Source organism: Dreissena polymorpha, chromosome 9, assembly GCF_020536995.1.
Source record: "Dreissena polymorpha isolate Duluth1 chromosome 9, UMN_Dpol_1.0, whole genome shotgun sequence".
In the NCBI taxonomy this organism is placed as follows: domain Eukaryota; kingdom Metazoa; phylum Mollusca; class Bivalvia; order Myida; family Dreissenidae; genus Dreissena; species Dreissena polymorpha.
This window is the reverse complement of record NC_068363.1, coordinates 10,711,016-10,727,151: the sequence shown is the minus strand read 5'-3', so window position 1 is coordinate 10,727,151 and position 16,136 is coordinate 10,711,016. Positions and strand designations below refer to the sequence as shown.

The following is a 16,136-nucleotide window of genomic DNA, read 5'->3' as shown; positions in this document are numbered from 1 at the left end:
CTGGCCTAGAAGCAATAAAACGGCATGTTGTGCTCTGGTGAGCTAAAATATAAATAACAAAATACATACAAATACAAAGCTCCTGTCATAAAATGCAGAATAAAGTGAATTTCTTTTACTTGTAAAAGGTTCACAGCAAAACTAAGTTTCATAAAAAAGAGACAACAAATATACAATGGGTTCATAATGGTACTGGGTCGCTCACCTGAGTTCAACCAAAATTAAGCCTGTTAAACACATTCACAAAATAATTCAGATGACAGGGTCGGAGCCATGAACCATCTATACAAACGGAGTGCATTATAAGTTAAGTCATTTATTCGCATCAAACAATAGATAATAATCACACTTCAGCTGTCAAATGCTCACCATACAGTTGATACTCTAATTGATTATTATAGAGCAATAAATCACACAGCACAAAAGGCGCCACTATTTTTGAATAGTCTGAAAACATTTGAGACAGAAATGGAAGGATTGAGACAAAAAAAATGAAACCAAGACCCACCTGTGTTATATCGGATTCCAAATTATAACAGAGCGTATTATATAAGATTTTTTTAGAAGCACTTCACAACCTTAATGCAGCCTTTTCATAATGATATAGTTGGTAACATGTAGACAAGACATAGTAATGGATATGATACGTTGATTCAGTATACAGAAACAAAGAAACCTAAACCAAATAGACAGTCACCAAAGGAACATTTATCACTTGGAACTGCGTTTAAATTCTGTTTGTAAATGTTTTCAAAGTTCAAGGTTTATCATAAGGGTAACTGATCTTCCTCACTTTTTAAGAATTAAATACTGTTGTTGTTTTTTTTGCAATGTAATAAAAGTATTTTTTATAAATATATTAAAATCCCATCATCATTTCTGTGAAAGATGATTGATTTCTTAGAGGAACATGTGTTAAAGTTTGCTAGATGTTCAAGCTTTTGGATTACAAGTTTAGATAAAATCTCCCATATGGTTTCAGGTAAGACAAAATTGAAATGTGGAACAGTGACTGATCACAATGGCTCACCCTAACATGTCATTCTCAGTTGTGCTCATAATTAAAACAAGAGAATGACTCATCAGAATTGATAATAAAAATGCATATGAAAATTCCTATTGCCCTTATAAATTTTAAAGCATAAAAGCTGCACTGATGTCTGCATCCCGTCATTGGAACAAAAACTGATTGTCTTGTTATGCTTTAAATATAAATGAGACAATATATTACACTTGGTGGGTACGAAAGATACAAATACAAAGAAAACATGGTTTACAAAGCTCTCATGAAATTGCATAACAGTTTTAACAATACAATGCTTAAAGCTGTTACCTCACAGACTTGGAAAAAGACAAAAATAACCGAAATATAGACTTCATAAAATGTTCAACTTTGCTTCAGGATTTCTTATGCTTTCTAAGCATTAACCCAAATATAACATGGAACATAACAGTTTGAGAAATGATCTAAAAAATTTACAACTAATGGCTGAAGAAGGAACATACTATCTCAATATCACACATTGAACTGTGGTACATGAGTACTCAAATAGGCTCTACCAAATCTTTTATGTTTCCTCAATTTTGTTGCTGTTATACAATCTATATTAAATGAGATTTGGCTGAAGGCATTGTTAACAATCATAACATGTATATTACAAACAACAATTAAGGAATAATCAAATATAAATCAAATCTATCAATAACAAAACAAATGTAAACACACAACAATATGATGTATATAGGCATGCAAAAACCAGCAAAAATTTAGCAAAAACAAAATCAAAATCTGTATTTGCTACATTTCTAGAACTACCAAATTACTAGAAGCAAAAAAACAAAATAACCAATATATATAACATCAGTGGGTACCATCACACAATGTGCAAAACCACAAAATAAACCATCTATGACATGTTTGTACCATCAAACAAGGTGGATGCGTGATATACCGGTAAGTAATACAGGATATTTACATACAGTTGCCTACGTATTGCATTAACTTATGTACACAGCATTGTCTATGCTGACCCTCATTTTATGTGCAGTTGTTACTTTTTTTTACCTCTTTTCAAAAATGCCAAGTGGTGTCAAAATAAATAGAATAGATGATTAATAGTTTAATGGACAACACACATATGTTATGTCAGAATCACTAACCAGCCAAAAATGCAATCATGCACAAACATTCTCTCATACATAAGAATCATTTTGGTTAAACTTTCCTTAAACAGAAACCGCAAATAGTTTTTGGTCACTTATATCAGAGGCTCATTAAACCTTTGCATGCTGGGAGATTTGTCGTCTGCTAAAATTAGCATTTTCTTCGATTTTTTCAAAGAATACTATCAGAATAGCAAACAGTTTGGATCCTGATGATACGCCACGTTCTGTGGCGTCTCATCTGGATCCAAACTGTTTGCAAAGACCTTCAAAATTCGGTTCCAGCACTGAAAGAGTTAAAAGATTGTTCATTATACTCAAATTGCCTTTTTCTGAATATGTGAAACATTTTACATTATCCCTAATGTCAACTGGTTTTAACACTGTCATCCTGTTGTAAAAACACATTCATTCTGAAAAAAGTATGACTGTAATATAAAATGTCTGAAAATATAGAGTCATCTTGATTATGACGGGAACAGACAGGTGTCACAAAATCAGCTATCCAAAAGTCATACAAAACAATTTTTTTAACTTAAAAAGGGGGTGGCTGAAAACTTAGAATGCCCGAAAACTTAGAGCAATTACAGTAAGAAACTCTTATCATTTAAGAATAGTGGAATAGTGTTGCTTATAAGCATGGTGTCGAACAAAATTGCATAGAAAGTACAATACATAGTAATAACAACATAACAAATTTTATGACAGCTGACAATAAATTAATATATATTCTACATAAAATGAATGAATACATAATCGGCATGGTTTCAACTAGAAAAATAATATAGTTATTTAATAGCAACAATTTACAAAATGTAGATAAACAAGCTCTTTTGAATGTGTTCAAACTAAAATACTTAAAAGTTATGTTTAAACAAGGAGAATAACTATTCATAGCCTTATCCATACATGCCATTCGTCCCGGATTGTCCGGGACAGTCCCGGAAATGAAGAACTTGTCCCGCTGTCCCGGAAATCTGTCAAATGTCCCGGAATTTACAAAATCCATATATACATGTACCTTATCTAGGGCTTAACTGCACCTCGAATCTGTGTATATCTGCAGCGTCTCCATGACAATGCCTACCCGAATAGGCAGACTACGCTACGTGTCAAAATCGATCAATTAACAGGGGTCCTGTTATCATATCGATTGTCTCACGTTCGCGGTCACACCGAAAAGGCGGGATTGTTTAATGTGGTTGTTAATTGACTTTAATCTACTACGTCATTATTTCCCGCTGCGTAAGGGCAAAGGATAGTTGTTCACACATCTGAAGTCCAACATCGCTGAGTAAAAAATTAAAAGCAGTTTATGTTTGCACGTTTAACCGACAAAGAAGTTGAGTAAAAAAGTAAGCATATAAAAACGTCATCCTCACTAGGTTTATTATTGTCTTGTTCAAAACCCCTAGTAAACATAACGTTAAAAATAATAAGTGAATTTGAATTGCGTTCGCCATGTCAAAACTTTGTATTTATAAATGTTATTAATGAATAATGGCGTATGAACAACTACGCGTTACACACCGGTCTTAATAACAATAACGCAGTGACGTCACCATCTATGTTTAGAACGCTTACACTGAAAACACGTGGCTTGTATCTAGTAACGGAAGTAGTAATGTTTAATTTGACGTTAATAGATTAAGTGTACTTCGGATAGGCTTTGAACTTATGCAATTAACGATGCGAAACAAAAAAACGTACCAAAAATGCATGTGTCTATAAATATCGCTACATTTTATACATGTCCCGGAAAATCGGCAAAAGTCCCGGACAATTTAACTCAATGTCCCGGAATTGGTCTGAAAAATTATGGCATGTATGCCTTATCATGAAAGTTAATAATTGGTATATAATAAAGAATTAAAGTAGAAAAAAATCACCTAAATTGCAAACATAAAGTTACATGGCTCATTTGACTACATGTATTCATCATCCAATATGTAAGCTTTCACAACTTGTAGTATATCTTTTTTCATGCAAATGAAATGTAATTTTCTATTTTTTCATCTCCTCTATTTTAAACTTATTCTGATTGCTTCATAGTTATGTGTATGTTCATGCAAGCATAATGCCACTAGATTCAATACATAGAGGATATTTGTTGGATTCGATGGAATATCGATTTTATTTGACGAGTGATCATATAAAATATGTTCTTTTATGATCACGTGTGATATAAAATCGATATTCCATCAAATCCAACAAATTTTCTTTTTCTTTTATACTTTTTTACTGTTTATCTACATTGCAAAAGAGTTTAACTGGATAATTTCGCTGGATTTATGACATCATTTCGTCGAAAAAAAGACGTCATTTCACAGTAAAACAGTAAAAAATATCACTGTTTAAAACAATGAAATACAAGTTTTATTTCACTGATATTTTTCTATAAACCACCGGAAAGCATAAAATAAAATACAATGATTCTACACAATACAAATATTACAGTAAAATCTGGATTTCTCAATTTGAAAATATGTCATCACTGTCTGTATCACTTCCTAACAGTAAAGCAGTGTTTTTGATTTCAGTTCATGAACAGTGATCATACAAAACATGATTCCATGCAATAAAACGTTCTTACCCAAACACAAAAGCTGTGAATTGCAAAATTTGTCATGTCAGAGCAATGACGAGAATAAACTGAAATGAAATCAAGGCAAGAATGTGCAAATTATTTGTATTTAAATTGGTGCAATCAAACAAATGTTACAGGCTGAAGAGAGACATAATCATAATAACATCGTTAATCAATAAAATCAACACATACAATTATGGTGTGGTCTATTTTTGTTTGTTACTCTTTGCAAGTTCTCAACAAACATATACACTCATTTTGTGATTTTTTTGGCGATCGAGTTATTATTCGTAAGTTCTATTCTAATCAAATATTTGAAAAAAGCATTAATTACATATAAACATATTATATGAACATTTAATGTATTGCGCATGAATATTAATATATTAAAATAGTCATGGGGAAATGAAATTCCTTACTCTTAGTGACAATTGAGCAATTGTGTTATGCAATTACAAGTGGATATGAAACTCCTCACAGTGATCTCCCCTATTGGGGCTACATGCCACTGATTTTTTTCTAGAAAAAAATATATTTAATGTTTTCCTTGTTACAAATACTTATAAATTTGCATTTTGTGGTAGTTTAAGTGGGTATATTTTATAGCATTTAATTTATCTAAGTAATTTTTTTATTGGAATTGCCAATAAACAATGTGCTGGCAGTTTCCAATAGTGTTAAGCAATGTATGATGGACATAATTTGACAGTAACTTGCATAAAATAGTGATGTAAATTTGAAATTATGTGTAGCTTTTCATGATAGAAGCTTCCAATAAAAGGCAGCAACGTATTATAGTAATGTCCAATAATGTGCTGTAATGTGGAAATTACCAATACTATGCACCAACTTTTGATAGTAGTTGCAAAGAATGTACAGCATAACGATGATAGAAGTTGCCATTACTGTATAGCATACTACTGATCGAAGTTGCCAATAATGTTTAGCAAACATATGATGGAAGTTGCCTATCATGTGCAATAACTTTGGATGGAAAATGACAAGAATCAGCAACAACTTTTATAAAAGTTGCGAATAATTTGTAGCATATTTAGATGTAAGATGCCATTAATGTATAAAATACTCATGATGACAGTTGCTAATAATATTTAGTACTTAAAGAAGAGTTGCCAATAATGCACGCTTGTGATGGATATGACCAATAACAGGGTAGATAACTGTGAGGGGCTTCACCTTGGTAATGATGATTCAACCTGATATAAAACAACTTGGCACAATGCCTCTTGTGCTTCAATGACTAACCAAGTGTATACATATATATATGCAAATAACAATTGTAAGCTCATTTCATATTACGGGACAACAAATAAATTATCTAAAAACAAACATAAATACATAACAATGGTAGCAAAATCAATGTTTTTCTTTGGATTCTTTACAAAAAGTAGTCTCCAAAAATAAAATTCTGTGGAAACCCTCTAAATGGATATCTTCCAAACCATGAAAGAGGAAACTGTAGTAAAATAAGAAGACCAAGAATAATAAAGGGGATTATTATTTTTTATTTCGACATTCAGAAATGTTACATAATTCAAAATACATAATAAAATTAAATTGTATTGGTACATTTGTTTTCAAATCATTTCTGGCTATAAGAGGACCCAGTTGAGCAGGTTTCCAAAAAAAATTCAAAAATGTGTTAACAAAATATTGACAAAAGTGACAAAAACATAGTTTACTAAAAAGTTAAGGCAAGCATAAAGAAAGTTTTAAATAAAGCTACTGTTATATTAAAGATTTTTTTTCTATCATAATAATATTATATAGACGTGTACAAGACATGTTCTACAAAATTTATGTAAATTTAGGAGACAAAGAGGAGCATTCTATGTCCAAGTTTGTAACAATTTTAGAATATGATGATTTAGAAAATTTTGGTGTATAACAACTACCTTACAGCTACATGTAAGTTACCATATATTTAATACATGACATATCAGTGTTGCTGAACAAAATACTGTGTATCAAACGGGTTCATTAAACACCCCAAATCACGTGGATTGTAGATTAGAGCTCTTATGTTTCTCTATTGAGCCTTTAAACTCGATTGCCTGCATCCAAATGGACGTGGAACACATGAAGTACAGGAAAATGAGCATGATAAACACCAACAGTATGGTCTTATTCTTGCAGACGCGCACCTGTGAGATCTTCTTCCTCGTCACTGACATCACTATCGCCACGGCAACCAACGCCAGCACTAGGAGTCCCACTGTCCACTGGTTACCCATATGAAATACCGCCTGAATGCATACAATATAGACTCTGTCCACTGGTTACCCATATGAAATACCGCCTGAATGCATACAATATAGCTGTCCACTGGTTACCCATATGAAATACCGCCTGAATGCATACAATATAGACTTGGTAACTTGTGTTTAAAGAAACAATAGGGCCATGATGGCCCTGTATCGCTCCACTGTTTTTTATGCGAAAAAAACGTGCAATGCGCATGGGTTGAAATGTACTCAAGCATGTGACTTTCTCTTTCTATCACTCGTCAAACTGGGCGCTTAAAAGTTGGAAGGGTGAGCATTTTTACATATGGAAAAAGTTACTACCGTGTTAACTAAACAGACTAAAACAAATTTTTCTAGTAAAATTCATTTTAATTAGTAATTACTTACCTGATATCATATGCTATTTACTCCGATAGGATCGTAATTTATCCGGAATTTTTCGTCCGAGGAATCCCACACTTTTTGAGAAACCCGTCAGGTAGGTCAGAGCTGTCACATTAGTGTCGTGTAGCCGCACAACCAAAACGGGACATTACCCAGAATCCACTCTTATTCCAATAAAAAATATGAAATATTAGACGAAGAGCGGGGTGGGAGGTGGGACTTACCGATATCAGGTAAGTAATTACTAATTAAAATGAATTTTACTAGAAAAATTTGTTTTAATAGCTTAATTACGTTACCTGATATCATATGCTGAATTTGCAGCTGAGGCGGGAAGGTTCGCGAAAATCTCCCCATCACAGCGGAACCCATATCTCGGGTTCTCAGCTAATCTTCGTTATTACGGTATTAACTTAATTCACGGATAAGCGTAATATACCTATGCCGTAGAAGATACTACCGTTTGTGCAACCACAAGGGGGCCCAACAAATACAAGTTGTCCTGTTGGCACTCCAGAGAACGAAGATAAAAAGATGAAAAAGTAGTCTGATTCCTCCAGAAAGCAGCTTGAAGCACGTCAGAGAGTGGGGTATGATTAATATATGCCCACGAAGCCGACATTGCTCGTAATTCATGCGGTCTAATCTTAAAAAGGGATGAATCCCTTGAAGAAAGAGAAGAGTAAGCCCTTTTTATAGTCGAGGCTACCCAACGGGAAATAGAAGCCGCAGACACATCGCCCCCCCTTTTAAGGGAATGAAGAGTCTCTTGCGAGAACCTCGAATAGACTTAACTCTACTAAGATAGAACTTCAAAGACCTGACAGGGCAGAGGAGTCTATCTTCATCTTCATTACCACAAGTTCTAGAAAGACTTGGGACCTTGAAGGGTTTAGAAGCCATTGAGGGGAGTTGATTTTTAGCAAGGAATCCTGGCTGACACAACAAGGTGACAGAGCCATCGGAGGAATCAAAACGAAGATGGCTTTCTTCGATAGAAAGAGCATGAATTTCACTTCTACGTTTGGATGAAGTCATGGTAAGAAGGAAAACGGTCTTCCAGGTTAGGAACTGTAAAGAAGCCTGATTAAGGGGTTCATAGGGAGCTTTAATAAGCGATCCAAGAACACAAGCCAAATCCCATTTGGGGGTAAGAGAACGAGACACAGGACGTTTAAGTTCCATGGCTTGGATCAGTTCCGAAATGGCTGGGTCAGAACATACTTGAGATGACTTACGAAAAGCCAAGGTCTGACCTGTGCGGGAGTTCCCTGGGAAATTCGCACAGGAGACCGAGAAGGTCGTTGAACCAGGATCTCCTGGGCCACCAAGGGGCTATCAGGAGGATCCGGCAAGAGCTCACCCTGATTTTCCCTAAGATTTGGGGAATTAGAATGGGTGGGGGATAAGCGTAAGCGTCCAGTTGATCCCAATCGAACGAAAGCGCGTCTACGGCCCACGCTGCTGGTTCGTACACTGGACTCACATACAGAGGAAGTCTGTGGTTGTCTCTGGTCGCAAACAGGTCGACCAGTGGATAACCAAATGTGAGGAATATCTGATTGGCCACTTCCTGATGAAGTGTCCACTCCGATGGAAGTAACTGGTGTTTGCGAGACAAACCGTCCGCCAGGGCGTTGAGACGACCTGGTATGTGTTTGGACAAGAGAGAGACGTTTAGGCTCTTGCAAAGAACAAGTAATTTCATTGTTTCCAGATACAGGGAGTGAGAGTGTGTCCCGCCCTGTTTCTGGATGTAAGCCACAACTGATGTGTTGTCTGTCGATACCATCACACAGGAGTCCCGAAGATGTGATTGGAATTGAGAAACAGCTAGAAAGACTGCTCGCATTTCGAGATTGTTTATGTGCAGGAGAGACTCCTGAGGAGACCACAATCCTGATAATGTCAGGCTGCGGGGTTCCAGGTGAGCGCCCCAACCTTCCATGCTCGCATCCGTTATGAGATGTAAAGACGGTTGCGGGGGAAGAAGCGGTACTCCTGCCAACAGGGTCTCCTCGTCTAGCCACCATAGAAGGTGGGGGACTAAGGACGGAAGGATGGGAATCTGTGTTAGCAGATTGTCTGGAGACCATTTCCATCGAGCTGAGAGATAGTGCTGAAGAGGACGTAGGAAGAGACGTCCCAACTGCACTTAGTCTGCTACAGAGCTCAGGATACCGTTGAGTGAGAGGAAATCTTGAGCTGTGATATGAGATTGGGACAGCACCCATCTGACCTTCAAAAGGAGGTCTGATATACGTTACGGTTAGACCCTGACCTGATTGATGTGGGTCAGAAAATTCATTCCCACGAATATGAAATCCTGAGAGGGAATGAGGTCTGATTTGGCTACATTGAGAAGGAGTCCTAAAGAGAGGAGCTCCTTCCAAGAGAACTCTAGGTGTAGCAGAAGCAGTTGACGATCGAGCTGGTGTAAGAGCCAATCGTCGAAATACTGAAGCAGTTGAACCCCGTGTAATCGGAGGTGTGCGCTCACTGCGGCCATGAGTTTGGTGAAAACTCGTGGAGCCGTGGCCAATCCAAAGGGCATCGCCCGAAACTGGTAGACCTGGCCTCGAAAGGAGAAGCGCAGGTACTTCCAGTAGTTGGGATGGATAGGAACAAGGAAGTATGCATCTTCCAGGTCCAAGGAAACCCCCCATTGCATGGGTTTGATGGAGCGCCGAATGAAGGCAGGAGTCTCCATCTTGAAAGTAGGTTTGACTAGAAACGTGTTGAACACTTTTAAGTCTATGACTGGTCTCCAGGAGCCGCTTTTCTTTTGAACAAGGAAAAGGCGACTGTAAAATCCTGGAGAACAAGGATCGTGAACCCTTTCTACCGCCTGTTTTTCCAGGAGTCCGAGAATGGAGTCTGGAAGTTGTGGATGCGGAGATACCAGATCTATTGGGACGCGAGAGAGTGGGGGCCTTTTTTCGAATTGAAAAGTGAGGCCTTGTGTGACAAGAGAATGAACCCACGCGTCCGAAGTTATTTGGAGCCATCGATTTGCGAAGTGCATAAGTCTGGCCCCGACTGGTACCTCCGGCATCAGAGGTTGTGGCGGTAGAAAGGGGTATGACCTAGGGCTGACCTTTAGGAGGTCCACCCTTGCCGGAAGAAGGATTAAATGACTTCTTGTCCGCATTGGGTTTGCCCTTACTCCAATTTTGTTTTACAGAAGGCTTCCGATAGGAAGTTGTTCTGTTCTGAAAAGGAGGCCTATTTGTGGGCTGACGTGGAGCAGACGGACGCTTAGTAGGGAAACTGTCCCTTTTAGCATTCTTGGCTGGTGGGGCTCCTGGGGGCTTAGAAGCAGGGCGCTTAAAAACCACAGGGCACTGGCCAGAGTTGCTCCTAGCTAAGGAGGCATGTATCTGATCTTCACGATCAGCAGTAAGTGCCGACTGTATCCTCCCTCCGAAAAGAGACTCTGCTGTTAGTGGAGCAGTTCGAAGGGAGTTTACGCCTGTTTCCAAAAGGAAATTATTGGGCAAGGAAGAGAGGATGAGGTCTCTCCGAAGCCTTAACATCTCAGACATAGAAGACGCAGCATGTGAGATAAACACTGCGTAGTACGTGAAAGATGTATCAACAAGGCCCGGAGCTCCTCTGGGATTGAATCAGAGAGCTCCCAAACCAAGTCTAAGGCTGTGGCTGCCATGAGATCTAGCTGGTTAGCCAGACCTATGGAATGGCATTCTCTCAGCTCCCAATTTTCCAACAGGGAAAGAGGGACTGATGTATGGGTAGATGATGAAGGCATTGTAAGTGACAGCTTACTAATGTCAGCATCAGGAACCGGAAGTTTGGAAAGGTCCAAACCGGTAGCAGGGTCGGGTACCGGGGCCTTATAACTTTTCCCGCCGTCCATCTGTTTAGGCTCCGTCAGCTCCTTAGGGGCTTTCCATGGAGATGGCGAAGGCTTATTGGCTGGTTCAAGTGACTGGAAAACAGCCATTGTGGAAGAGCCAATAGGAAGGCGTAGATCCACTCGGGAAGTAGCCTTACTTATCCTGCCGGGCTCTCGTCTGCGTGCTACCTGTTCTGTAACGGTAACTGCAGATCCTGTGAGAAACAAGGAAGGGCGGGGGCAGAAGTCCTCATCTAAGGTATTGAACATAAGTTCGTATACCTGATTGATGGAGGCCAAATAATAAAGTTCAGTCTCATTAGACTCCGAACCCGCCTCAATCGAACCATCTGCTGGAGCATTGGATTGATTGAAACCGGTGGATATAGGAGAAGGAATAATAGATTCATTCGCTTCTTTCATGAGAGAATCGTTTTCCGGCACCATCAAAGATATAGCTGGTGAGTTAGGTCTCTCAGAGATCAAGTCAGCAGACTCACTTTGAATACCAGAGGTCGCTGGTAAAGGATCAGTCGAAAAAGGGACAAAGATTCCCGGCGACTGTTGGATCCACAAAGTATTGGGATTTGATGGTGTAGCGGCAGCCCGGGGTATACTTCTATGCAATGTGGAAGAGACCCGTGGGGCTGAAAACGCAGCCGAAGTGGTTAGATTAACCCCTGTACCTTGAGCCTGATATGTATGCAAACTAGTGTTTGAATACAAATTATGCTCAGTGGTTGTAGGAACGGCTGAAGTGTGTGTTGAGGCCAACATAGAGGCCGACACACGTGGAAGGGTGTCAATAGATTCCTCAGAGAAGGATCGACTAGGGGACCTAGGAGTCCGAGAGCGCCTAATAGAGGAAGGTCTATGTCCCTTATCCCTGTGACGCCGAGACACTGTTCGGCGGCGCTGGGAATAATGTTTCCTGATGGAACATCTCCCCGAGCGCTGGCGTGATCGCTCTTTACGAGGCAATCTACGCCGAGAAACACTCGGTGAGCATGAACGACGTCCCCTCCGGTAATGATGAGGGCTATTTGAAGTAGACCATGAGTCATACGACGACGAGCCCGAGGTGGAGGAGTAGTCGGAAACATCAGACACTACACGTTTACGTCTGTGACTCACAGTAGAAACGCGGCTGCGTCTACCTTTGTGGAGTACTGACAAGGTAGTGTCAACATCTACGGTGACCGGAACGGTCTGTGGCACAGACCGAAACCCGGTGACCGGATCGGTCATTACATGACCGGTGACCGTACCGGTCAATGACCGGTTGACCGGTGACCGGACCGGTCACAGCATGACCGGTGACCGACAGGTCAATGACCGGTGACCGGTTGACCTGTCATAGCATGACCGGTGACCGGACCGGTTAGTGACCGGTGACCGTTTGACAGGTGACCGGTCATAGCATGACGGACCGTGAAGTCTCCGGACCGGTCAACTGGTCATTCCCGATGAACGGACCGGGCAAATTTTGTCCGGTGTCGTCACGGGGTAGGGACCGATGCCTGGCAGCTACTGGTGGCATATGGTCAAGATCGTGTGGTGAAAAGTCCCGACACACGGAACTTTTCCTACGTTGATCTGATGCCGGGTCATTCAACTGGTCATTCCCGATGAACGGACCGGGCAAATTTTGTCCGGTGTCGTCACGGGGTAGGGACCGATGCCTGGCAGCTACTGGTGTAGTATGGTCAAGATCATGTGGTGAAAAGTCCCGACACACGGAACTTTCCCTACTTTGATCTGAACTATTCTTGTTGCGTCCACGACTCTTGAAGGGTCGACGCTTAATGGCCCAGGTATCTGCAGACCAATGCTCACAGAAAGGGCAGCAGTTATCCTGGGTACATCCTGCACACGACAGGCAGCTACCATGGTTGTCCCATGCTGCCTTTGTGTGTCCACATGAGCCACGTGTTTGAGGCATATTTTGCCTTGAACAAACAAACAAATACACAAAACAATTACAGAAATACACGGATATATATACAAAGAATGTTTTAACGCAATACAAAAACTTCTCTATTCTGTTAAACAGAAGAATCCAGCGAAACAGAAGCAACAATTAAGTTAATAACAAAATGTAGGCCTTTGTATATCGCCATCCGGAATAAGAGTGAATTCTGGGTAATGTCCCATTTTGGTTGTGCGGCTACACGGCACTATGTGACCGCTCTGTCCTACTAGACGGGTTTCTGAAAAGTGTGGGATTCCTCGGACGAAAAATTCCCGATAAATTACAATCCTATCAGAATAAGTAAGCATATGATATCAGGTAATGTAATTAAGCTATTAAAATGTCATCCGAAATATATGTTCACTTTCGACATATTTAAATAAAACCCGACTTTTTTCAGTTTATAAGAAAAACATTCATAACACATGTTCTTACTTCAATTCCTTTGTAAGCAGTCACCATCTGATCTAAAATGGCACTAAATGACAGGGTTTTATCTCATGTTTACAATATGTTGTTGTTGCTGTTGTTGGTCACAGCCACACGGCCGCAGTAATCTCCCCTGGTAAATGTCACATGTTCAGTTTTGTGACCCCCGGGGCAGGGTCAAATTTGAGCCCAGGGGAATAATTTGAACAAATTTGGTAGAGGACTATTAGATATCACTTCACACCAAATTTAGTAGCCCTAGGCTCTATAATGATGAACAAGAAGATTTTTAAAGTTTGCATAAAATAGGCCTTATTTAAGCAGATGTTCATTTTTGTGACCCCCAGGGCAGGGTAAAATTTGTCCCCAGGGGCATAATTTGAACAAACTAAGTAGAGAACTATAAGATGTCACTACATACCGAATTTGGTAGAAATAGGCCCAATGGTTATGGAAAAGATTTTTAAAGTTTGCACAAAATGGGCCCAATATAAGCATATGTTCAATTTTGTGACCCCTGGGGAACAGTTAAATTTGATCCCAGGGGCTTAATTTGAACAAACTTGGTAGAGTACTATTAGATGTCATTATATACCAAATTTGGAAGCCCTATGCCATACGGTTATGGACAAGAAGATTTTTAAAGTTTGCACAAAATAGATCTTATATAAGCAAATTTTCAATATTTTGACCCCCGGGTCAGGGTCAAATTTGACCCCAGGGGCATAATTTGAAGAAACTTGGTAGAGGACTATAAGATGTCACTACATATCACATTTGGTAGCCCTAGGCCTAATGGTTATGGACGAGAAGATTTTTAAAGTTTTCCAAAATAGGCCTTATATAAGCAAATTTTCAATTTTTTGACCCCCTGGGGCAGGGTCAAATTTGACTCCAGGGGCATAATTTGAACAAATTTGAAAGAGGTTCACCCCAGGAACATTCATGAGAAATTTCATCAGAATTGGACCAGTACTTTAGGAGAAGAAGATGTTTAAAAAAAAAGTTAACGCACGCACGCACGACGGACACAGGACCATGACATAAGCCCCGCTGGCCTCTGGCCAGTGGAGCTAAAAACTGATACAAAATCTTATTTACTGTTTACCATTCGGATGAGCATTTTAACCTGCTTGTGATCAATTACTAAATCAAATCAAATTAAAACCCTTTCTAAAAGCCTCTCTAACGCTCAAAATCAACGAAAATTTCGTACAATATTTCGTAAAATAAAGTTAACACCTAAACAATCGGTGTTCCTTATAGCAATAGCCACAATATCAAGCATACAAAATGCTCATTTTCATTTATTTGTGACACAATTAATTCCATTTTAATTTCCCGCGAATATATATCTATTCATACGACACACGAACACTAAAATGGTACCATGTTAGTGTTCGTGTGTCGTATGAATAGATATTGTTGCAGGAAATTAAAATGGAATTAAATATGCAAAACAATAATAAAAACGAGCCTTTTGTATCTACATACATCTATTTTACCAGACCACATCTGGCGTTGAAATTTCAGCAATTGCCATAAGGAACACTGATTTTTAATTGTTTATTTTTATTTTACGAAATACTTTACTAAATTTTCGTTGATTTTGAGCATCATAAAGGCTTTAATAGGTCCAGATTTTAACGGCTATATTTCCAACCCTAAGATACTTAAGAGCAGAAAACAGCATTAAACCTGCACAGACTGCGATGAATGTAAAAAAAAATTCTTTGCCTATGATTGGGAAAGGTTTAAATAATATAATTGTCTATTTAGCGAGGATACAAACAAGAGCTGTCAGAGGACAGCGCGCCTGACTATTCGAGTGCTTGACAGTATAACGTAAGCCATCATGGGGAAATTGTTCATATTCAATAATTTATTAGACGATCTTTCAAAAATAAACAAGAGCATGTCACAGTAGTGCCAAATCCCCGCCGAAATGTGTTTGCTTGTATGACAACATTTGTTTTAGAGAGTAGAATAATATTTGTAAAAACAAATAAAGGGAGATAATTCATTATGCTCTGGACAAAAATTTACTTTGAAATTAAATAAAGGGATATAATTCAAACACTAAGGTAGATAGAGTTATGGTTCTTAGTCACTGCACTTCTCCTACTTGCCATCTGTTTAAGTTTGAAGTTTCAAGTAAATCCCTTCAGTAGATTTAGAGTTATGCTCCGGACACAAATTTACTTTAAAATTATATAAAAGGGGAGATAATTCAAAAACTAAGGTAGATAGAGTTATGGTTCTTGGTCACTGCACTTCTCATAGTTGCCATCTGTTTATATTTCAAGTTTCAAGTAAATCCCTTTAGTAGATTTAGAGTTATGCTCTGGACAAAATATACTTTAAAGTTATATAAAAGGTGAGATAATTCAAAAATTAAGGTAGATAGAGTTATGGTTCTTAGTCACTGCACTTTTCCTACTTGCCATCTGTTTATATTTCAAATTTCAAGTAAATCCCTTC

The 16,136-nt window shown here is 38.8% G+C and overlaps 1 protein-coding gene and 1 long non-coding RNA gene across 4 annotated transcripts in view; both read right to left on the bottom strand.

The window, feature by feature from the left end:
• Window positions 1-16,136, bottom strand: part of LOC127844935 (uncharacterized) — a 168,157-nt gene that overhangs the window by 18,133 nt on the left and 133,888 nt on the right. The window lies entirely within an intron of this gene.
• LOC127844929 (uncharacterized) overlaps window positions 4,517-16,136 on the bottom strand; it is a 150,302-nt gene continuing 138,682 nt past the window's right edge. For all 3 annotated transcript variants that reach the window (XM_052375492.1, XM_052375491.1, XM_052375490.1), the window contains one exon: window positions 4,517-7,014. In XM_052375492.1, the coding sequence (XP_052231452.1) occupies window positions 6,763-7,014 (252 nt within the window). In that variant the 3' untranslated portion in view covers window positions 4,517-6,762. The remainder of the gene's footprint in view (window positions 7,015-16,136) is intronic.